We start from the raw sequence: 22,539 nt of genomic DNA on the forward strand, positions 1-22,539 counted from the left end.
GTTAAAGTAATAGTGTGGTAAGTTGTAACATCTGCGTTATTGTTACAACTGACCCAGACTCCTATAGCCATGAACTAGCTAACATTACAGCCAACAGCTAAAACATTAGCACTAAAGACCTACACAGAATATATCCCCATAGACATACAAATAACACAATTTAAGTTTGATGAGTTTAACTGCAAAGCAGATAATGCTATTAGAAATTGAAATAAAGTAGAAAAACTTACTTTTTGGCATACAAATTACTTTTTTTCATGTTAAATTGTCTGTGTTTGACAAAATGTGCTGATTTTTCACATGTGATAGCAGAACTGAGTTGGGCATGCACAGGATGAGTCACATCATTTGAAACTTAGCCCTGATTGGAGAAACTGGAAGTGTTACAACTGACCCACGTTACAACTATCCCCGGTCTCCCCTACACAAAAGAAGAAACAATGTATTCATTAAAGATTATTTTCAGTCATCTTCAGTTACTCCTGTAAAGCTGAAATGTGTTCACCACATATGTTAACCTGTGATTTTTAAACACTGAAATGGAAAATCAGGTTGTCTGCATACAAAAAGCTAAAGACGCCTGGGAAATAGAGACACTAGAGTTTCTAATAGCGTCCAAGAGAAGTGTGCTTGGAGAGACGATAGCTGACTGCAGCCTCAAGATGGCAGTGATGTAGAAGCACATCACTTGTGCTTTGGTATAACTGACTAGACAAGCACTGCTTGTCCTGGCTGAACAGTTGAGTTGGGGTTGCTGTAGTTCAGTTCTACTAATTGGAAGGTTTGCAGTTCAATACCAAGCTGCTGCAAAATACTTAGCCTCCCCCCCGAGGATGTAATATTAAAGTGAATACACGTGCTGATTTCATCTCTTTACATGAAAGAACATTTACTTTTCCAGGAGTCACATTAGTGACTTGTAGCTTTAGGCTTAGTAGACGACTCACACATTGACAAATCCAAACACATTTGAGGGTAATACTCTTAAATGTGTAAATGTAGTGCTCAAAGAAAACAGGGAGCACCACAGCAGAGGTCATTCATGTCTGTCACACACAGGACGTGACAGTGAAAAGTGTGGAGACACTGCACACCTGAAGTTTAGCCGATTGTGTTGCGCTGACACTCAGGTCCTTTTGAAGTGTCGTATATTGATTCAATTGTCCAAAACACAAACATACAAAGAATGAAAAATGCTCCTTGTTATAAGAATGCAAGATTCATTTTGATTTGGTTGTCCGCTGAATTTTTAACATTCTCAGCTGTCATTTGAATGTAGAGACGTCTGAGTTACAGAGATAATGAATGAGAACCACACGCTTTAATCCATTTAATGTATGAATCCAGACATTTATTTGGATATTTCACAGTAAAAACCAAACATTTGTTAGAGATGACAAAGGCTTTGCCACATTTAGATGCACTAAAGGTCAGATTTGCTGTTAGTTCTTCATATGTGAGACTCTTTTGCAACAATTAGCAGTTTGCTCGCGTAAGCATACTGCAGGTAATGCTGAGTGATGGAGAAGGCTCGGCAGGTTGCCCGAGTGTACGGCTCTTCAAACCAAAACAAAAAGTCACACCCTAACCTCGAGTGTTTTTATTAACATCTTGAGGGGTAAATGCTGGGTTTTATCCCCCAAACATGTAGACTGCTCACTGCCTGATGTCAGATCACATCTGTAGCTGGTGCTACAAAGTGTGCAAACATGTTTCCCCTCTCTAAGCCTTTCTTCTCTTAAGCATCTCCAGATACATCCCCAGGGACTTCTGAATAGAGTCCTTGGTGATGAACTTGACAAAGTTATTGACATCAGCCTCTCTGTTAGCCGCCAGCTTGTCTATGGTTGGCTTCCTCATCATGGACTTTGTGAGCTGTCTGGCGTGATCTGCAAATGAAACAAATGCACATGTAAGGAAGCTGTGCATTCATATACAATTTCTTCTATGAATACTGACATGGGCTTCAATTCATTGCAAAATATATTCAATTGCAGCACTATTGTGGAGCACCTTTTATTTCTTATGTGGGAAAGTGACATTTCTAACAGGTGCTGAAAGCTTATGCTCTTTCTCTGCCTCCTGCACATCCTGCCAAGTACCAGGATGTACTAAATACTGCTGTACAGATGGAAATACACCCATATCGACACTTCTGAGGTACGAGGTTACATCTCCCTACATGCGGGTTCGTGGCACCTCACCTTAAAACAAACATACACTGATAGCAGCTCATTTTTTTCCTACCTGCCTTGGAAATGTTACCTGCAATTTTATTACCCAAATGGTAAATGGACTGGTTCTTATGTAGCGCGTTTCTACTCATCTGAGCGCTCAAAGCACTGATGAGGCCAATCACCGTGATGTCATCTGCAAACTTAATGATGGTGTTGGAACCATCAGCAGGTCTGCAGTCGTGGGTGAAGAGGAAGTAGAGGAAAGGGCTCATCACACAGCCTTGTGGTACACCGGTGTTCATTGTGATGGTAGATGAGCAGCGGTTATCCAGCCGGACATGTTGGGGGCGGTTGGTCAGGAAGTCCAGTAACCATTTGCAGATGAGGGAACTGATGCCCAGGTCTGTCAGTTTCCTGATGAGTTGTGAGGGGTGGATTGTATTGAACGCTGCACTGAAGTTTATAAACAGCATTCTGGCGTAGGTGTTGTTGTTGTCCAGGTGTGAGAGGACAGAGTGCAGTGCGATGGAGACTGCATCCTCTGTGCTCCTGTTCTGGCGGTATGCGAATTGGTGGGGGTCCAGGGTGGGGGGGAGACAGGATTTGAAGTGTGCTAGGACCAGCTGCTCTAAGCACTTAGTGATGATGGGGGTGAGTGCTACTGGGCGGTAATCATTGAGGCAAGATGGGTTGGAGTTTTTGGGTATCGGGACGATGGAGGTGGATTTGAAGCAGGCCGGTACCACAGCGTGGGCCAAGGACAGACTGAATATGTCTGTGAGCACTCCTGCAAGCTCCCCAGAACACGCTCTGAGAACACGCCCGGGGATGCCATCAGGGCCTGCAGCCTTGTGGACATTGATCCTGCTCAGCACCGCTCCTACATCGGTGGGGGAGAGAGTCAGAGGTTGGTGGTCTGCTTTGGTTGTGGGGTTCCCTCGCTCAAAACGAGCATAAAAGTTGTTGAGCTCATTGAGGAAGGAGACATCAGAGCAGAGGAGGAGCCAGACATTTGAAACACCCGGGGCTTAGCCCTAAAGGGTAGTATGCATGTGGGATTTTTTTTTTTTTTTGAGGGGGGGGGGTGTAGAAATGACTGAAAGATTAATAGGCTCTGTTTTGAGTTTTGTTCAAAAAAGAATGACTTCATATAGGGAAATATATATATCACACATGCAGGACACCATAAACTAGTTTTTTAATTAAGCAGCAAGGCGGAACAAACTCGGGGCTGTATCAAGACACAGGGACTGAACCCCAATTCAACCAGACCCAGAACTGATCCAGAATTAAAACAGGACTACAACAGTTCAAAAGCAGGATTACTGAGGACTTAACCAAGACATAACCACAATCAGAACTAGATGATAGTAGCACTAAAAATCATCATAGACCTGCACTACACTTATTTATTTAATTCTACCAAAGTCCACTATTTAGATTGAGAAAAGTTTATATAATTATTTAGCCTTGTTGTGCAAACAAGCCTGCATAACTTAATAAATATAGAATTTGAAAAATAGCAAACCTAAAAAGAAACACTAGGTACGAGATACATGAGGACCTATGATACAGTGATACTTTTAGTAAGCAACCATTTGACTAACATGTGTGTCTCACCTGCTCTTGTTCATCTCTGTTCTGTCCTCATTCTCCTCTCTCCCTCTCTGTTCCTCTCTCTCTCCCTCTTTGTGCTGACAATCATCAAATATACAGTTGAAACCAGATATTTACAAACTCTTCAGATAAAAACACTTTTTTAATTGTAACATCAAATCAGACTAAATGTTTATTTTTTTAGATTGATAAATATAAAAACATATTTGTTAACTTTAAGAGTAAAGAGAGAAACTGTCTGTGTTTTTTAATTGCAAATGGCACCAAATTGTATTCAAACTTGAGCCACACTTATGGAGCTCCACGATTCTTCTCCTGGTGTTTTGGTTGATATCTCTTGATTTTCCCATGTCACAGAAACAGGCTCTGTGTTTTGCCTTATATGCATCCACAGGTGTGCCACCAGTTTACTCACATGGACTCTACTAACCTATCAGAAGCTTCTTCAGCTCAGAATGGAATCGTCTGGAGTTTTCTTATTAATTAACAATAAACTTAGTGTACATGTACTCCTAAATTTAATGAAAGTGATAAAAAATAGACAGCTCTGTCTCTCTTTATTCTGACATTTAACTAATTCATAATATATTTCAATATTTATCTAAAACAAAAGTTTACTCTAAATTGATGTTGTACAGTAAAAATGTTTTATGTTTTCTCCCTAAAGTGTAAATATCTGGTTACAAATGTGAATATCCTGCTGTGTACTGAAATCCCTCTTGTTTTGCATAGAAATATACTGAACAACATACAAAGCATAATATATAAAATAACATTTACCAGAGTTTTTCTTTGAAAGAACCCTCTAATGTCCATTCTTATATTTCAGTACATAACTGAAACCGAATTAGTCGGGGAGGGTAAGAACTGAAAATATGAAATAAACACACGTAAGCTAAGACTCTCTAAAAAATAGCATTTGTTCGGCTTTTCATTTCGCCATTTATTGATTCACTTGAGGAGCAAGTAACGTAATATTGGTCAAGTGATCAGTTTGATATCAATCTTTCGTGATGCACCGTCACATTTACATTATTTGTACGGTACGAATGATTTGCTTTGGTACCTGCTCAAACTTAAGCTCTCCTTAGTATGGCTGGCTCCGTCTCTCCAACAGTGCACTCACAGGCAGCAGCTGCCCCGCCCCCTCGCTCAGTCGCTTAGTGCCTGAGCTCGGATCATACCAATATCAGGGGGGGATTCACGCACAGTCGTAAATTCCCACAGTGTGCACTATGTGCTTCGAATATTGTGTGTACTTTTTGTTTTATACAGTTGTCAGCCAGGCATCTAACTATGAAAATATATTACACTCCAAAATACCCCGGGCTTCTGACAAAACAACCCGGGCTTAAGCCCCGTAAGCCACCCCCACGCTCCGCCCCTGCATCAGAGGATGCGGGGGAGGGTTTGGTGGTCCTGTAGTCTGTGATGGTCTGGAGTCCTTGCCACATGCGTCGGGGGTTGGAGTTGGAGAAGTGTTCTTCTACCTTCTTTTTGTAATGGTGTTTGGCTTTTTTGATGCCCTTCTTTAGATTAGCCCTGGCTGTGCTGTAGGCGTGTGCATCTCCTGACCTAAAGGCGGTGTTGCCCGCCTTCAGGAAGAGACAAAGATCCCGGTTCATCCAAGGCTTCTGGTTGGGGTACATGGTGATCCGTTTCTGGGTGTAAAGTAAAGTGTGCATGTTAGTCCCCGTAGGGATATAGTTCCTCTGCATTTAACCCATTCACCCAGTGAAGCAGTGGGCAGCCACCAATGCAGCGCCCGGGGAGCAGTGTGTAGGGACGGTACCTTGCTCAGGGGTACCTCAGGGTAGCCGTTCAGTGGAGTCGAACCACCGACCTTCCGATCATGGTGCCACCACTCTACCTACTGAGCTATCCCTGCCCACTGTCAGGTGGTGACACTGTCTGTGGTTTTGGAGATGTAATCCAGTACAGATGAGGCGTACTGGTCCAGGTCTGTGTGGGTGAACATATTCCAGTCTGTTGGTGTGGTTGAAGTTCACCTTTATGTGCTGAAGGTGAAAACACTGAGCAAAGGGAGGAGTGTATGATCTGTAGATACTATGGAAGCTGAAGATTGTACCTGACACCGTTTGCTGCTGCCACCTTCTGGCCTTCAGGTGCTCTGGACGTGCTGTTTTTTGTCCTACAGCTTTAAGAGGCTCTGTCTCGGCTCTTAGTTGTTGGCACACCTGTTCACCATAAGTCATCACAGCACAGCTCATGGGCTGGGCTCCTCCAAAGGTAACCACCAAGCTGATGTTGGTTGGAGTTGTTTTATATGTTTAGATTAGTTTGTTGTCTCCTGCATGCTGTCATCTGCTGCTCTCCCTCAGGTATGTTCCCAGCTCAGGTGTGTTTGTGAGGGAGTGTTAGGGACCCGCAGAGACACTGGAGACAATAACTTGTACGAGCACAACTAAACTCATGGCTGCTGATCATTTAAGGTTTACCTTCAAAGTAGGAACTGCTGTCCTCCCTTAAACTGTGTGTACAGTGACTGGAGAACAATCCTCAGTGCTGGCCTACACCTGGGACACTGCAAACCAGGGTGCTTTGCTAGAAAGCAAGTTCAGCACATGCAGGATGTGTTTCTGATATCGCGGTTTCGCAATCTAGCTTTGAGCACATTCATGGTTCCTTTCATCCTCGGCACCAGTTGCTGCTTGTTGGGAACATGACCTCCAACTATCTGTCCACTAACTCTTGGGAAGAGCCCATCAGGATGCTTGGTGAAAAACCTCATTTTAAAAACAGCCCTGCACACTGTTCCTTCACCGTGACCAAAGAGTTCCATGATTCCAGATGCTGACAAGTAATGTCGCTCGATTGTAACAGATCAAGTAGTGTAATTGTGTTTGTGTGCAGTTCTTTATTTATATATTTGGATTGTCCGGGCATACGAGCACAGCTAAACCTACAGCCGCTGATCATTTAACCTTTAGCTTGGCTTCCCAGTTAAAGTGTTTACAGAGAGGGAATGATTGAATCAGGGTGTCATTTCTCATCTGCACGTGTATGTTGTCCATGCTACCTCAGAGATATTTCAAAGGAAAGGTTAGACCTGTCTCCTTGAGGGATTATTTAAAGCTTCAAGTCCTCTGATCCTCCGTCTTGCCATCAGCTCAGTTTAATCTAGACCAGGCTAAAAGTTTATTATCTTAGGAAGGTCTAAGTCATCTGGATGTAAAGTGACTTTAATGTGCATTTCGGCTCCGGAGCCTAATAAAGCTCTTTCCTGGCAGGTGTTGGTGGGTCGAGCAGTCTGACGGAGGAACGTAGTCGGCCATCTTGGAAAGAAGAAAATGTTTTCTTCACACACGGTGAGAAAAACATCGTTTTTATAAATCATGAGTCCGAACATTTTACAGACTTTTATACGTGAAATTGTTCGTAGTTTATAAACACATCTGGAAGTGCCGTGCAAACCAAGGCCGAGCTGCTTTTAGGAAACGTGAAAAGTCTATCAGTACAACTTTCATGAATGATCAACATTTATTGTCATTATATCATTATGATTATTGTTAACTACCAGCCTTTAGTAATTATTTACAGTTTTCCAGAACATGAGAAACAAAATGCATGTTAAGAAAAGAAAATAGTAAATGGAAAGACGAAGGCTTCAACCTCTTAGACCAGGGGTGCCCAATCCCAGTCCTCGAGAGCTACTATCCTGCAGCTTTTAGATGCATCCCTACTCCAACACAGCTGAATCAAATGAATGGCTTGTTTACAGGCCTTTGCCAAACATGATGGCATGCTGAAGAGGTAATCAAACCATTTGATTCAGCTGTGTTGGAGTAGGGATGCATCTAAAAGCTGCAGGATAGTAGCTCTCGAGGACTGGGATTGGGCAGCCCTGTCTTAGACCTTTCCTTATTTCCACTTTGTAAATGAGGACTGTGTGCAAGAGGTGCAAGTGCACGGGTGAAGTCGCACTGTCCCCTCTGCATTTGATTGTCCCTCGTTGGGTCGGGCGTAAAGACTGAGCAGGGCAATCAGCTGGTAGAACCGATGTCCACAAGATGCAATCAGCGATGCACTTGTTTAAATGTATTTTATGCAATAATACAGTCTTTCTTTTCCAAAACGCATCCAAACAATTTACAGCACAACAGGTTACTATTATGGGCATCATCCAACAAACAGGTTTCTTATCGAAGCAGAGAGGCCGGCACGACAAAACAAGATTTAACTCAAACACTTATTAAGCTTCTGACTCCCTGCCTGTGTCTTTGTTGCTGTAGGAACAAGACGACAAAGAGAGCCCAACACCTCAGTGCTCTCAGTTGGCTGAAGATGCTCACTCAAGTGCAAACTTACTTGAGCACTACAGGTGTGATCAGTGTAACAAGAAGTTTCATGCCCCGTGTCACCTCAGAAGACACCAGCGCATCCACAGTGGGGAAAAGCCCTTCAGTTGTGACCAGTGTGGAAAGACTTTTACTTGGAAAAGCAACTTAAAAACACATCACCTCAGCCACAGCGGCGTCAAACCACACATATGCCACCAGTGTGGAAAGACATTTAGTTTGATGAGCAACTTGAGAACTCATCAGCGCCTACACAGAGGAGTCAAACCATACGCATGTAGCCAGTGTGAGAAGGCTTTTACTCAGATGAGCTACTTAAAAATCCATGAGATGGTCCACAGCGGAGAAAAACCCCACACATGTGAGGAGTGTGGAAAGGCTTTTAATTATAAGAGCAACTTAAAGAGACATAAACTGGTCCACAGTGGAGTTAAAGCACACAAGTGTGACCAGTGTGGGAGGGCTTTTGCTTTGAAGTCGAGCTTGGCGACACACAAGCTGGTGCCGCATGTGACCTTTCTGGGAAAGCCTCCAGCCAGCGACCCCAGAAACACGCCAACAGACGCTGATACGTGATCGGTGCAGCAGTTCAGTTTACACAAACTCGAGCTTAAGTCAACCCTACACTTACTGACCATGGACACGCACCAGTGCGACCAGTGTGACAAAGCCTAGAACCAGTTTAGAGGTAATTCAGTCAGTTTTTTTTTAAACAAGCTAATGTGTATATAAAAGATTTGTTACTGGTAATACAGCAAAACTTTATTGTAGTTTTTAAAGTTCAAGTTAAACCATGTGAAATAAGTTGGATAATACACGGTGTTACATATGGGACACAAACGCAGCGTTTTGGGACAACATGGTTTCTGTTGGGTTTACACAAACTGTAAAGATGTTATTACGATGTTATTACGATGTTATTACGATGTTATTACGATGTTATTACGATGTTATTACGATGTTATTACGATGTTATTACGATGTTATTACGATGTTATTACGATGTTATTACGATGTTATTACGATGTTATTACGATGTTATTACGATCAATGTTAGCTCTACATGGGTGTTAGATTTCAAAATAAAATCCTTTTAAACGATCGTCTCGTTTCATTTATCACCAGCAGAACAGTCTCCAACAGTGTCCAACTTTATGGCTCATAATGGGCAAAGACGCGGCTACAACTTTGATGCTAATCTGAAGTGAATAAAACTATAATAGGACATGAAATGCATTTAGATCTGTACATATGCTGTAATGATCATATGATGTGGCGCCATCCTTTCTGAAATTAAACCGACAACAGATTTGTTGTCTGGGGCATTTAACACAAACTGATTTGAATAAAACGACATCATGAATGCAAAAAACGATGCAGCTGCATTCATATTCATATTTCCTCCTCGGTTCCAACTATTAATACAGAAATGCAAATGCATCATTCTTTTCTTGAAATTTAAACACAGGTTTATAAACGGTCTCAGCAGTTCTTAAGTACATTTAGTAAAACAGGTAAACACTTACTAAAACACAGTCATTGTGTCCTTACATGCTGTCGTTTTAGCAGACTCTCAAACCAGTTTCAGTCCAGTAGTGTCCGTATCACTGCCGCCCAAAACCAGTATCACGAGCTCAGTGTGTCACATGGCCTTGCTTGACCAGATGGTGCTATTCAAAATGTTGCCAGAAGGGATAATGAGCATCACTCTCATGCCAACAGTTATGGCAAAGATTTTATTCTGCACGTTTGATCTGAGACACGACTGGTTATCCATCAAAGTTCAACACTTTAAAGTCCACAACTTTCCACACTCTGATAAGCACATCCCAGCGGTGACCGCCCCGCCGGTTCCCAGACTGCAGCCTTGCCGTTCGCTCTGGGGCTTATTTTTAGCTACACACATGGCACTTTTCCATTTTATCATTCTTTATTAAACATCTTACAAAGAAGTATTTAACTTTAATTAGTTTTACCAGAGTGTGCATGTTTATGGATGTTAGAGAAAAATATAATATAAAATAAAATATAAATATAAGGTGCAGATACTGCACATCTGCAGTCCCCATCAGGTCACATGTGCATATAACCAAAAGTCAAATACAGAAAATGATCCTGCTACTTTGGCCCTAGTGCAACTCTCTGTTGGTATTTGGTTTAAACTGCAAGAGTGGCTACAAATCTGTGGTTAAGCTGCACTTCCTGCTGTTTCTCCCTCTGTACTCGTTGCTCTTTAGGTCAGTATGTGGTAGTTTTCCATGTCCCAGTGGAGATTTCCTCTCGTGCAAGCTTTCCTCACGCGCACACTGAGCCCTCATCCTTTCTACACAAAATTCGTTTGTCTACTTCATAAACAAGACTAATAGTCAGCAAACATCTTGGCTTCACTTGGATTCTCAAGTTTAAAATACATGGAAAGTTTGGGAAACTATGGTTTACCCTGACGGGAGCATGAATGTGGACAGCAGCGGTGGCACCGAAATTTATTCAGTATTTGCTGAGGCATCAGATTCTCGACAGCTGGCAGTAAAGAAAGAGTCAGGAGGCTGGGTGTAGTGGACACCGGTATATGTCTAAGCACCGACCTGGCAGATCTGATTACAATGTTAAAAACATAGAGCTTAACCCTCATCAGTAACATGACAACTGTAACATGCTGTAAGTATGAGCACTTTTATGAAACTTCACTAAAGTGTATTATTGTGTTGTCAAGCTTGAATGCATTGTAAGTGAATGGGTTCTGTTTGTTCAGCTACAACTGGGAAGAAAAACTTTCTGACCAATAAGGTGGAGACGGTGGCATACTTGTGTTGTATCAGCCTATCGGAAGGTTTTTGAAGGTCTGATTTCAAATCAAATCAAATCAAATCACTTTTATTGTCACATCACATGTGCAGGTACATTGGTACAGCACATGCGAGTGAAATTCTTGTGTGCGAGCTTCACAAGCAACAGAGTTGTGCAAAATACAATAATGTAAACAAGCAAAATACAAGAATGGCTACATCTGAAACTAATAAATATATGTACAATATATAATAGTATATGCATTCCTGGATGTGTATACTAAATATTTTTCTACGTGTGTGTGTGTGTGTGTGTGTGTACACATATTTTACAAATTAAATAGAGTAAACAATAAATAAAATATATAAAATAAAATATACAGAGTGAGACATGTGCAAAACAAGTGGCATTTATATACAGTATGGAGTGCATAATGTTGAAGTTCCAGTAGTGAAGCTGAGGTGTCTATGACGTGTTCAGCAGTCTGATGGCCTGATGGAAGAAGCTGTCTCTCAGTCTGCTGGTACGGGACCGGATGCTGCAAAACCTCCTTCCTGATGGAAGCAGTCTGAACAGTTTATGGCTGGGGTGACTGGAGTCCTTGATGATCCTCCCCGCTTTCCTCAGGCAGCGCTTCCTGTAGATGTCTTGGAGGGAGGGAAGCTCACCTCCAATTATCCGTTCAGAGCACTGCACTACTCGCTGGAGAGCTTTGCAGTTGTAGGCGGTGCTGTTGCCGTACCAGGTGGTGATGCATCCAGTGAAGATGCTCTCAATGGCACAGTGATAGAAGGTCCTGAGGATGCGGGGGCTCATGCCGAATCTTTTCAGTCTCCTGAGAAAGAAGAGGCGCTGCTGCGCCTTCTTCACTGTTTTGTTTGTGTGTACTGACCACGTAAGATCTTCAGCCAGGTGTACTCCAAGGAACCGGAAGCTGCTCACTCTCTCCACAGCAGCGCCGCTGATGGTGATGGGGGTGTGTACTTCTCTGCACCTCCGGAAGTCCACTATCAACTCCTTTGTCCTTGCGACGTTGAGGGTGAGATGGTTGTCTTGACACCAGTGGGTCAGGGCGCTGACCTCCTCCCTGTAAGCTGTCTCATCACTGTTGGTGATAAGACCCACCACTGTAGTGTTGTCCGCAAACTTCACAATGATGTTGGAGCTGTTAGTGGCTGTGCAGTCGTAGGTGTAGAGTGAGTACAGGAGAGGGCTCAGTACACACCCCTGTGGAGCACCAGTGTTCAGTGTGATGGGGGATGAGGTGATGCTGCCCAGTCTGACCACTTGGCGTCTGTCAGACAGGAAGCTAAGGATCCAGCTGCAGAGGGAGCTGCTCAGTCCTAGATCCTGCAGTTTCCTGTCCAGCTTCGAGGGAACGATGGTATTGAATGCTGAGCTGTAATCTACAAACAGCATCCTCACATACGTGTCTCTCTTCTCCAGGTGTGACAGGGCAGTATGTAGTGTCAGGGCTATGGCATCATCAGTGGACCTGTTGTGGCGGTATGCAAACTGTAGAGGGTCCAGTGAGTCGGGTAGTGCAGAGCAGATGAAGTCCCTGACCAGCTTCTCGAAGCATTTGCTCATGATGGGGGTCAGGGCTACAGGTCGCCAGTCGTTCAATGAGGAGATGGTGGAGGATTTGGGTACAGGGACGATGGTGGCCATTTTGAAGCAGGCTGGGACTACAGACAGAGAGAGGGAAAGGTTGAAGATGTGCGTGAACACTCCAGCCAGCTGAGCCGCGCATGACCTGAGGACGCGGCCGGGAATCCCGTCCGGACCAGTAGCTTTGCGCGCGTTCACCTTCCTGAAGCACCTCCGCACATCCTCCTCAGACACAGTGTGCGCACTGACGTCATCCGTGGTGCGCACACTGTCCGGTCTCATGGTGTTCGCTGTGTCGAATCTAGCGTAGAATACGTTTAGATCCTCACACAGAGAGGCCGTGGTCTGCGGTGTGCTGGTTTTCCCTCTAAAGTCTGTGATCGTGTTTAGTCCCTGCCACATACTCCGAGGGTTGTCAAACTGTTGCTCCACCCTGTCCCTGTACTCACGTTTGGCTGCTTTGATCGTCTTCCGGAGTTGGTAATGTGCGTGTTTGTAGTCCGATGTGTTCGCGGAGGCAAAGGCGGTGCTCCGTGCCGCCAGTGCCGCGCGAACATCTACGTTAATCCAGGGTTTTTGATTTGGGAAGGATTTGACTGTTCTGGATGGGACGACATCTTCCACGCATTTCCTGATAAATCCGCAGACTGAGTCTGTGTACTCGTCAATGTCCCTAGCAGCCACGTGAAACATTTCCCAGTCCGCGTGATCAAAACAGTCCCGCAGAGCAGACTCCGATTGGTCCGTCCAACAGTGCACCGCCCTCCGGGTTGGAGCTTCCTGTTTCAGCTTCTGCCTGTAGGCGGGCAGGAGCAGGATGGAGCGGTGATCTGATTGGCCGAATGGGGCGCGGGGGAGGGCTTTGTACGCATCCCGGAAAGAGGTGTAGCAGTGGTCGAGTAGCCGGTCTCCACGGGTGTTAAAATGGATGTGTTGATGGAGTTTTGGTGAGACTTTCTTCAGGTTTCCCTTATTAAAGTCTCCGGCTGTGATAAACGCTGCCTCTGGGTGTGCGGTTTCCTCGCTGCTGATCGCGCTGTACAGTTCCCTGAGTGCTCGGTCAGTGTCGGCTTGTGGGGGAATGTAAACAGCCGTAATAATCACTGCTGTAAATTCCCTCGGTAGCCAGAATGGCCGGCACTTAATCATCAGGTACTCCAGGTCCGGTGAGCAGAAGGATTTGACCGGGTGCACGTTCGCATAATCACACCAGCTGTTGTTGATCATGAAACATACACCACCGCCTCTGCTTTTCCCAGTAAGATCCTGTGACCTGTCCGCGCGGTGCACAGAGAACCCCGGCAGTTGTATTGCGGAGTCCGGTACCTTGTCCGATAGCCAGGTTTCTGTGAGGCAGATCACGCAGCAGTCCCGCATCTCTCGCTGGAATGAGATCTGTGCCCGAAGCTCGCACAGCTTGTTCTCCAGAGACTGCACATTAGCCAGTAATAAACTGGGTAACGGTGGTCTGTTAGTGTGCCGTCTCAGTCGAACCAGAATGCCAGATCTTCTCCCTCTGCGTCGGCGTTTGCGGCCTCCAGGACCAGAGAACAAAGGCGTCTCAGGTGAGATGAATGGGGGGTCTGCAAACGGAGCGTCCCTGTTGCAAAACTTGAACTCCGGAAAGTTATAAGAAAGACCGTCTTTTATGTCCAGTAAGGTTTGGCGGTCGTACACAAGGAGACATGTGCTACTCGCGAAAAAATGAAGGAAAAGTAAAATTAAACACAGAAAAAAGCCGTTGCTTGGGGGAGCTCGCGACGAGGCTGCCATACTCGGCGCCATCTTGGATGATATAAGATATAACACTGGGACAGATGATAGTTTAACAAGGCTGTAGCAATATTACTGTTGTTATTGTTAATGACTGTTACGTGTCTCTGCTGGAGCAGACCTAGAGTAGATATTATGTTTTGTCTGTCCCTGCTCTCATGAACAAGGCATCTTTCAAACTGCTTGAAGGAATTTCTTCAGTTTCCGTAAGGATTTTGCCAAAGTTTAAGGTCATCCCAACACTGCGACACTCATTCTGAGTTCATTTGTGAAGTGTGACAGAACTTCACACAAATGCCAAACAGGACAACAGCAAGTTAAAACAATGCTGAAGTGTTTTTATTGTATGACGAGCAGAAAAGAATTTGAGGTTGCAACGTTATCCTTGTTGCACTGCAATCTTGGGATGTGAGAACCTGAAAGCCTGAAATCTGTACCCCATCCACAACACACCTTTTCTCTGTACTCCTCCCCAGCACCCTGCAGTCACATGCGCCTGCAGGTAGATAAAAACCTCAAAAGAGACACTGGTCGCCATTCTGCTCAGAAGCTTTTCAGGAGCTTTCAGAAGATTCACGAGTTCAGGCGTCTCCACCGTGCAGACATACAGGAGCAGGTATGGACCTCTCACTCGCTACAAAAACATCTGAGCTGTATTCGGTGCAATACTGTGAGCCAGTTTCTTGTTTAGAGTGGATGTTTCAGGCTACAGCAGCATTACAGTAACTTTTGTGCATTTTTCCTGCAGTAATTGTGCGTTTACAAACACATTTCAGCAGCACATGCAAACCATCACAGTATAAATGCAGCTCTCTGTTTCCATATTTGGCAACCTTTGGTCTTCCACAACAGCTCCAGGACGGTGTAACCAGGGCAACAGAGTAATATATTGTCCTAAAAGGATAATATTTTACCAAGCCTTGCAACATGCTGCAAATAGCGACGCGCTAAATAGCATGTTAGATAAACTGCCAAAAATACATCCAGAGGAGCAGGTGTTTGGTCTCTCACTCTCATGTCATGAGCTCTCAGCAGATGGTGGAACATGAGCCGCTTTGTTTTGGACTAAACTCCATGTTAAACTGGACTTTATGACAGAGAAATATGGAGTGAAAGGAAAGGCCTTACTTCAGCCTGCAAATCGGTTTTTAATGCACAGGACAGATAAAAATAAGAAAACTTTAACTTCAAAGTTGAAATATGTAAGATGTGTGAATTCTTTGAAAAACTAGGGGGTATCTAGGAATGCCTCGAGTATAAACGTAATGAACAAAAAAACACAAAGAAGAAGAAGCAAAGAGCAATGGAAACATGGACGTGTATAACATAGAACAATTACTTCTAGGCTCTGAACACAAACCCTCTGTTGTCAGATCTAGCAGATCCAGTTGTAGTAAAAACTACCACAACTTACAGGCCAATTAAACCACAATATCCCTTAAGCACAGAAGCAAAAACAGGGATCAGGCCAGTAATTGCAGATATGGAAAAAGCAGGCATTTTAGTAAAAACAACTGAAACAACCTGTAACACTCCGATTTTCCCAGTGAAAAACGCAAACACGGGGAAATATTGACTAGTACATGACCTTAGATCAATGAATGACATAACAGAACAAATCCCACCTGTGGTGGCAAATCCACACACCATTTTAAATCAAGTAATACCAAAAGAACAGTGCTTTTCTGTAATAGACCTATCAAATGCTTTCTTTTCCATACCACTACACTTTGACTCACAAAAGTTATTTGGATTCACTTTTGGCAACCAGAAGTATACCTATACAAGGTTGCCTCAGGGATTCCAGAATAGCCCCACTCTTTATGCAGAAGCTCTAAGAAAATCCATGTCATTTTGCACGCTTCCTGCCCCAGGTAAACTCCTGCTATACGTTGATGATATTTTGATTACAGGCTACACACAGACTAATTGCGTAGCAAACACACTGACAGTTTTGCAACATCTAGCGAAGCAAGGCCATAAAGTCTCACAGCATAAATTGCACTTGTGGAGCCAAGAAGTAACGTACCTTGGCCACAAACTGACAGGACAAGGCAGACAGCTGTTAGACAGCAGAAAAGTAGCTGTACAAAACGCTCCTAAGCCTCTCACCAAACAACAAATGATGAGTTATTTAGGTCTCTGCAACTTTTGCAGATGTTGGATACCTGAATATGCACTGCTGGACCAACCTTTGCAAAACCTGATCTATGGCAAACACTTAGCTCTGAAAGATGAAATAGAATGGACACCAGAGGCAGATAAAGCATTTATTGACTTAAAACTTGCCCTGCAAACAAGCACAGTTTTAGCTTTGCCTGACTGTGACAAGCACTCTCCTTCCTGCGGAAGTAGATGGTGCCGAACACAGCTGTATGCTGAAGCTAACTGAAAAAATGAAACCCCGACCAGACATTTTTAGTACACTGCAGCCTACTGTTTTAGAAGTGAAAGCTCTTACTTCCTCTTTTTCAGCACAGAGTGCAGAACTAGCGGCTATCATACGTGCATGCTGCGCAAAGGTCGAGAAATAGAAATATATAAATATTCACACTGACAGTCAATATGCGTTGCACACCAAAAAAGATAATTCAGAAATTACTGAAGGCAATAACTTTGCAGACCGAGCAGCAAAGAGGGCAGCACAGCAACCTGTACAGACTTTGATGTCTGAAACCTCACATCTAATACCACTTGATGTACTTAAAGATGGACAGAAAGCCGCACCCATCGCAGAGCAAAAGAAGTGGTTAAAGTGTGGAGCACGGCTACAAAATGACCTGTAATGGCGAACCAATACTGCCAAAATTGCTACACAAGACAGCAGCATTAGTGACACATAGCTTAACGCATTTGTCAAGGGGTGGAATGATGAATATCCTCCCCAAACACTTCTATACTCAAAATTTTGAAGCTTCAGCACAAGAGTTTATCAGAACATGCATGATTTGCCAGAAACATATTGCACAGGGGAACCTCAGGCCTAAAAGAGGCTTTTCCCCAACACCACCGCACCCATTTCACACAATCCACATGGATTTTATTAAACTGAACGAATGTCAAGCATCAAAATACGCTCTAGTAATTGTGGATGTGTTCTCAAAATGGCCAGAAATCTATCCAGTAAAAAGAGCAGATGCAATCTCAGTAGCAAAATGTTTATGCAACCATTTTATTCCTACTTACGGCATTCCTACTCTGATAAGATCAGACAATGGCCTGAGTGTTTGGGCCTGGTGAAGATGTGGATGCGACTAACCCAGGGTTCGCAAAAGCTCACACCCTTTGAAATCGTTCACGGGAGGCAATTTCCGCTTCCTCTCACTAGTGAGCCTATTAATAAGTCTATAAGAGAAACCACTCTAGCAGAGTGGATGACTAAATTATTTGAGAATAAAGAGATTGTGCTAACAATAAACTGCCGAGCGATATCTCTCCAGTTTCTTGCAGGTTGCACCCAGGTGATTGGATCCTGATCAAAGTGCTCCAGAGGAAAAATTGGAGTTCACCAAGGTGGGAAGGCCAATATCAGGCCCACCACACTGACTGCCTGCAAAATAGCAGAAAGACCATCTTGGATCCACCAAAGCCACTGCAAAAAAGTGAGTGACAACACAAGCATAGGCGCCGGTTCCCCCGACTCCTAGGTGTTCCCTGGTGGAGGAAAGGGCTGTTTGGGTATATCCCGCCCTTTTGTCTTCTCGCCAGTGGTCTACTCACCTGGAGCCCGGGTGTGCCTGGTCATCATGAAGAACCTTGTCCTCATAATGACTGGCATTGCGCTCCTAGAGAGCCTACTGATACTCACCTGGAAAGACGAGGACCCACAGCACCACCTGCAGAAGAAATGGTCATATAACAACTTACACCTAAAGGATATGGATAAAGAGCACAACCACCCCTGGCTGAACAATGCCTGGTACCGGTACGTCTACAACCGAGTACATACAGAAGACAACCACACTGGCTGCTACGTCTGTTCACACCTCCCAACAACAGCAATGCAAGGCACCCTATATGGAAAATCACCCAGCCTTTCCGAAGCCCTATGTATATTCTACAAAGCCACCAGCGGAACATGTTCCCCCGAAGACATCTTCGCCTTCAAGTTTGAGTTAAAAAGACAAGGGAAAATCTTTCAATGTCAGGAGGGAACCAGGAATACAACATCCAATGTGTTTCACCTTCGCATACAGCAACAGAAAGCTGGGGATGAACCAAAACTGCTCCCAGACTTTCCGGATGCCGCAGGAAAGACAAGGACCAACCAAGACGCAAGAGGAGCACTGATGACGTGCAACCTCATGATCCAATCTGGGGCAGTGATGTGCCAGCGGAGTTCAAGTTGTGGACCACCGGACAGAAAGTCCTGCACTCACTTTTCCCATGGATCGGGAATGGAAAAAACATGCTAAGGATCGAGACTCTTGACTACCGATTTGGACTTTTCCTGAACAGCTCAACATGGATAAACAAGGCTCAGAATGAGGAAATCGACGCGATCAGAACAGTGGTCATGCAACACAGAGTCGCCCTGGACATGATTCTCGCTGAGAGAGGGGGCCTCTGTGTCTTATTCAACACCACTTGCTGCACCCATATTCCAGATAGCGTGAATTCCTTGACCATGACCACCGCCCTGGAGAAGTTACGACAACTGAGCAATGCACAGCAACAAGACTATGTCATGAACACAGAGGACTGGCTGACCTGGCTGCTGAGCGGCAGCTGGAGGACCCTCATGATCAAAGGACTTGTCTTGATAGGAGTTCTTCTTTTATTGCTTTGCATGTTCTCTACATGCATTCTACCCTGTATCAGATCAATGATTGGCAAGATGGTACAGGCCACAGTGATCACATATGTTGGACTGCCACAAGAAGATGAACCGGACGAAGAAGATTTAGTATAGGAACACACACACTCACACATACTGAATGATGCTACAATTGAAAAGGTTATAAGCAAGTGATTGTTGGCTGATAATAAAGTATGATTGAAGTGGTGAAATACGGTAACAACAGGAGGGAATGTCAGGGAGTTTTTATTGTTTTATTTGCTTATGCTTCAAAAGTTATGTTATACATATTTCACCAGACACAGTTTTCTGTTAAAACAGGAAGCTGACCCTGTGACACTGACAAGAGATCAGTACAGAAATACACATCTGCAGAAGTTGACTCGCAGTATATTATTCTTAGAAATTGACTTGCAACACACATACTTTGTGACAAACACACACACACACAGACAGCATCAGGACCTGCGTAACAGGAAATGTGATTATATTTGCATATTGACGATGTAACCTATAAAAATAAACGAATACTGCAGTTCGGGGTGATTTGCTCTGAGCTTTTCACCCGTGCAGCACGTTAACCTACACAAGTGTCTCAGTGTTGTTTATTCGGCTGACTGTTTGTTAACTGTAAATCTCTGACAACCTGAAAATTATTAACCTGATAACCTGGGAAGTCATTAGCTTACATACGTGTAAAATAAATATGAAATCATTTGTAAGCGTCAGTGTTTCATGTGATTTCTAAGTCATTTTTAACATGTGACCTGTTTGGTGTAGGATGCATTTGGTGGGCACTTTGGGGCTTTTTCTGACCTTGCTGCATCTCTCTAACTCGCTGCTGCTGGGAGCCTTTAACATCAAATCCTTCGGAGACACCAAAGCCTCCAACACCACTCTGATGAACATCATTACCAAGGTCTGGGACTTTTCCCTCTTTGGTAGATATGACAGTTTGTACAAAATGTTTACATCCACCCATTTGTAATGCAATTTGGGTCAGAGTGCTTTCAAAACCAATCCAGAAGTGTTATCTTGTGTGTGCGTTTTGAAATAGTTTGAACTGAATTTTGAGAAATGCTTTGGATGATTTGGCCTGTTGCAGAAGTAAACCTGAATATTCCCAGAATATTCCCACCTCTATGCTTAAGGAATGATCAATGAAATAACTGGATGTGCAACAGCTGTAGCGTTGCCTTTACAATCTAAAGCGTAACACATGAATTTTTTCGTGCAAGGTAAAATATAAACAAACGTGATGTTGCAAGATGGACAATCAGGTGATTCATTTTCATTTTTTATGTGTGTTTTGCAGATTGTCCAACGCTATGACGTCATTCTGATCCAAGAAGTCAGAGACGGTGATCTCTCAGCAGTGTTGGACGGTGTTGGATCATCATCACTTAGACCTCAGAGGGTTAAAGAACCTCCCATAAGTTTCTCAAATAACCATTCAAAACAACTTGATTAAAAATTTATATTTCCAGCATGTTTGTAGTGTTTGAGGCATGTTTGAAGTAATTTAACGGCAAATCCTCCGTCTTTGTTCTGGCATAAACATACATCTTATACACACTCAGAATTCAGAAGAAGTGATTTTAAAAAAGGGGAAAAGCAGAACTACAATAAATTTGTCCCGAGAAGCAACTGGACATGTTTAGAAATGAAGTACACACTGGCAGCAAATGAAAAGGTGGTGATTTTCTCCACAGGGAGGCGCTGGTATCGGTGGCAAAAAGCTACACCTATGACGACGGCCCGGAGGAAACTGGACAAGACGCCTTTAGCAGGGAGCCGTTTGTCGTAATGTTCTCCTCCAAACACACTGGTAGGTGCTGTGGCTCGAGTTATACAGCTGTTTCTGCATCACACTGATAATGATGTGGATCCTCATTCAAACATTTGTGCGTGGTAGTTCCTGGGACATGTTAGTCACTAGTCCTTTATCATTCTCATGCGGTGTAAGCACCTCCGTCACTGTCAACACTCCTTCGTTCCCTTCTCTTCTGTAGCTGTGAGAGACTTTACTCTGATCCCTCAGCACACCTCCCCAGAATCAGCTGTTCGGGAGCTAAATGCTCTCTATGACGTGGTGGCAGATGTCCGCGCTCGCTGGAACAATGATGTATTTACAGCCTACAAGTAAAAATCATTTATTTGGTGGAAAAACACACATTCGGTAAATGCGACTCACACTACTCTCCCTGCAGGACATCGTGCTGCTGGGTGACTTCAACGCAGGCTGTAGTTATGTGTCCGGGTCTGACTGGCAGCAGATCCGCATCTTCACTGACAAGACTTTCCATTGGCTGATCACTGATGCGGCCGACACTACCGTGTCGCAAACTGTCTGCCCTTACGACAGGTAGACAGATTGTGGCAGGTCGTTCTGATGTGTGCACGCAAACTCTAAACTCTAATCATCTTTCTGTGTTTGCAGGATTGTGGTCACTGCGGACATGATGAGAGGAGTGGTGAAAGATAGTGCGAAGGTGTATAACTACATGACGGACCTGAATCTCAAACAAGATCTGGTAACAGATGAATTTCAATCCTTATCTCTGTAAGAATTCATTTGAAATAAAAAGCACAACCTGCCTCATTCCCCGCTGACACTAATGGAAACGTCAATATAAAAAGTTAACATAATGCTGTATTCACTGCAACTGAGACCATAGACTCATCAGCAAAATGTTTACTGAGCTCCAATCAGAAGAGAGGCATTCTACACAAAGGGCAAAGCAGTCGCCCCATCAGAAATCATGCAGTTTTAAAGCACTTTTGCTTTTTTAATATCAGCTTTGAGCTACAGAAAATCGAGCAACTTTGTAAAGCAGTGGCTGTAGTAACGACCACAGAGATGCAAACAAAATCATAATGCAGTGTATACTGTAGTGATGGCATTACCATGCAGGCACGTTGAGTTTTTCAGCACTGGAAAGAAACCTGTGGAAACTGAAGCCGTCTGCAGCACAAACTGTGAGCCACTAAAAGAACGGTTTCTCTGTCTCTCAGGCGTTGGCTGTCAGCGACCACTTCCCCGTGGAGGTGAAGCTGAGCGGTTAGGCTCACGTTGCTTGAACCGTGACTTCCACAAGCTTTCCACACATCGTGCTCAATCTGCAGCCAGCACAATGATCATTCAGTTGGGGACTACTGTCAGCCACAGCTTCATGAAATGCAAATGCACAATAAAGCCACTAAAATAATTTCACTGAAAACTTGTGTGTTGTAAAGAATTCGGCTTCTTGTTGCAGTGGAGCACATTTGTCTGGAACATTTACTGAGACCAGTTGTTGATTTGGAAACCTTTAATAACGCGTGTGTATTTTGTTTCACTTCCTTTGTCTGCTTAAATGTCTTCAGAGTTTTGAGTTACTGAAGTTTTTTAATTAATTTCCCAAAACAGCTCAGACACACAGCAAAACACTAACCTGCAAAACTGAGCCAAAAATGT

The 22,539-nt window shown here is 43.9% G+C and overlaps 1 protein-coding gene and 2 long non-coding RNA genes across 4 annotated transcripts in view; 2 read left to right on the forward strand and 1 right to left on the reverse strand.

Annotated features, from left to right (window-relative positions):
• Positions 1-4,576: 4,576 nt before the first annotated feature.
• LOC145428389 (uncharacterized) overlaps positions 4,577-22,539 on the reverse strand; it is a 30,683-nt gene continuing 12,720 nt past the window's right edge. The window contains exon 3 of the long non-coding RNA XR_013908682.1: positions 4,577-4,661. This is a non-coding gene — a long non-coding RNA (uncharacterized LOC145428389). The remainder of the gene's footprint in view (positions 4,662-22,539) is intronic.
• On the forward strand, positions 5,964-9,215 carry LOC113033042 (uncharacterized). Of its 2 annotated transcripts, none has more exons than XR_003273981.2 (3): positions 5,964-6,044; positions 7,046-7,123; positions 8,048-9,215. It is a non-coding gene; the product is annotated as an uncharacterized LOC113033042 (long non-coding RNA). The 2 variants fall into 2 exon arrangements; XR_003273980.2 differs by having other exon boundaries at positions 5,991-6,136.
• Positions 19,847-22,291, forward strand: LOC113021455 (deoxyribonuclease-1). The gene is made up of 7 exons (XM_080300520.1): positions 19,847-20,001; positions 20,398-20,546; positions 20,783-20,910; positions 21,095-21,207; positions 21,293-21,447; positions 21,523-21,616; positions 22,098-22,291. Exons 1-7 carry the CDS (start codon positions 19,864-19,866, stop codon positions 22,146-22,148), a joined length of 828 nt encoding a protein of 275 aa, XP_080156646.1. The 5' UTR covers positions 19,847-19,863; the 3' UTR covers positions 22,149-22,291.

This window comes from Astatotilapia calliptera, chromosome 4 (assembly GCF_964374335.1).
Source record: "Astatotilapia calliptera chromosome 4, fAstCal68.1, whole genome shotgun sequence".
NCBI classification, from domain to species: Eukaryota; Metazoa; Chordata; class Actinopteri; order Cichliformes; family Cichlidae; genus Astatotilapia; species Astatotilapia calliptera.

Coding starts and splice junctions, on each gene's coding strand:
- LOC113021455 (XM_080300520.1), top strand. CDS start 19,864: ATGCATTTGGTGGGCACTTTGGGGCTTTTTCTGACCTTGCTGCATCTC. Junction 20,547..20,782: donor AATAACCATTCAAAACAACT/TGATTAAAAATT, acceptor AAAAGGTGGTGA/TTTTCTCCACAGGGAGGCGC. Junction 20,911..21,094: donor GTTCTCCTCCAAACACACTG/GTAGGTGCTGTG, acceptor TCTCTTCTGTAG/CTGTGAGAGACTTTACTCTG.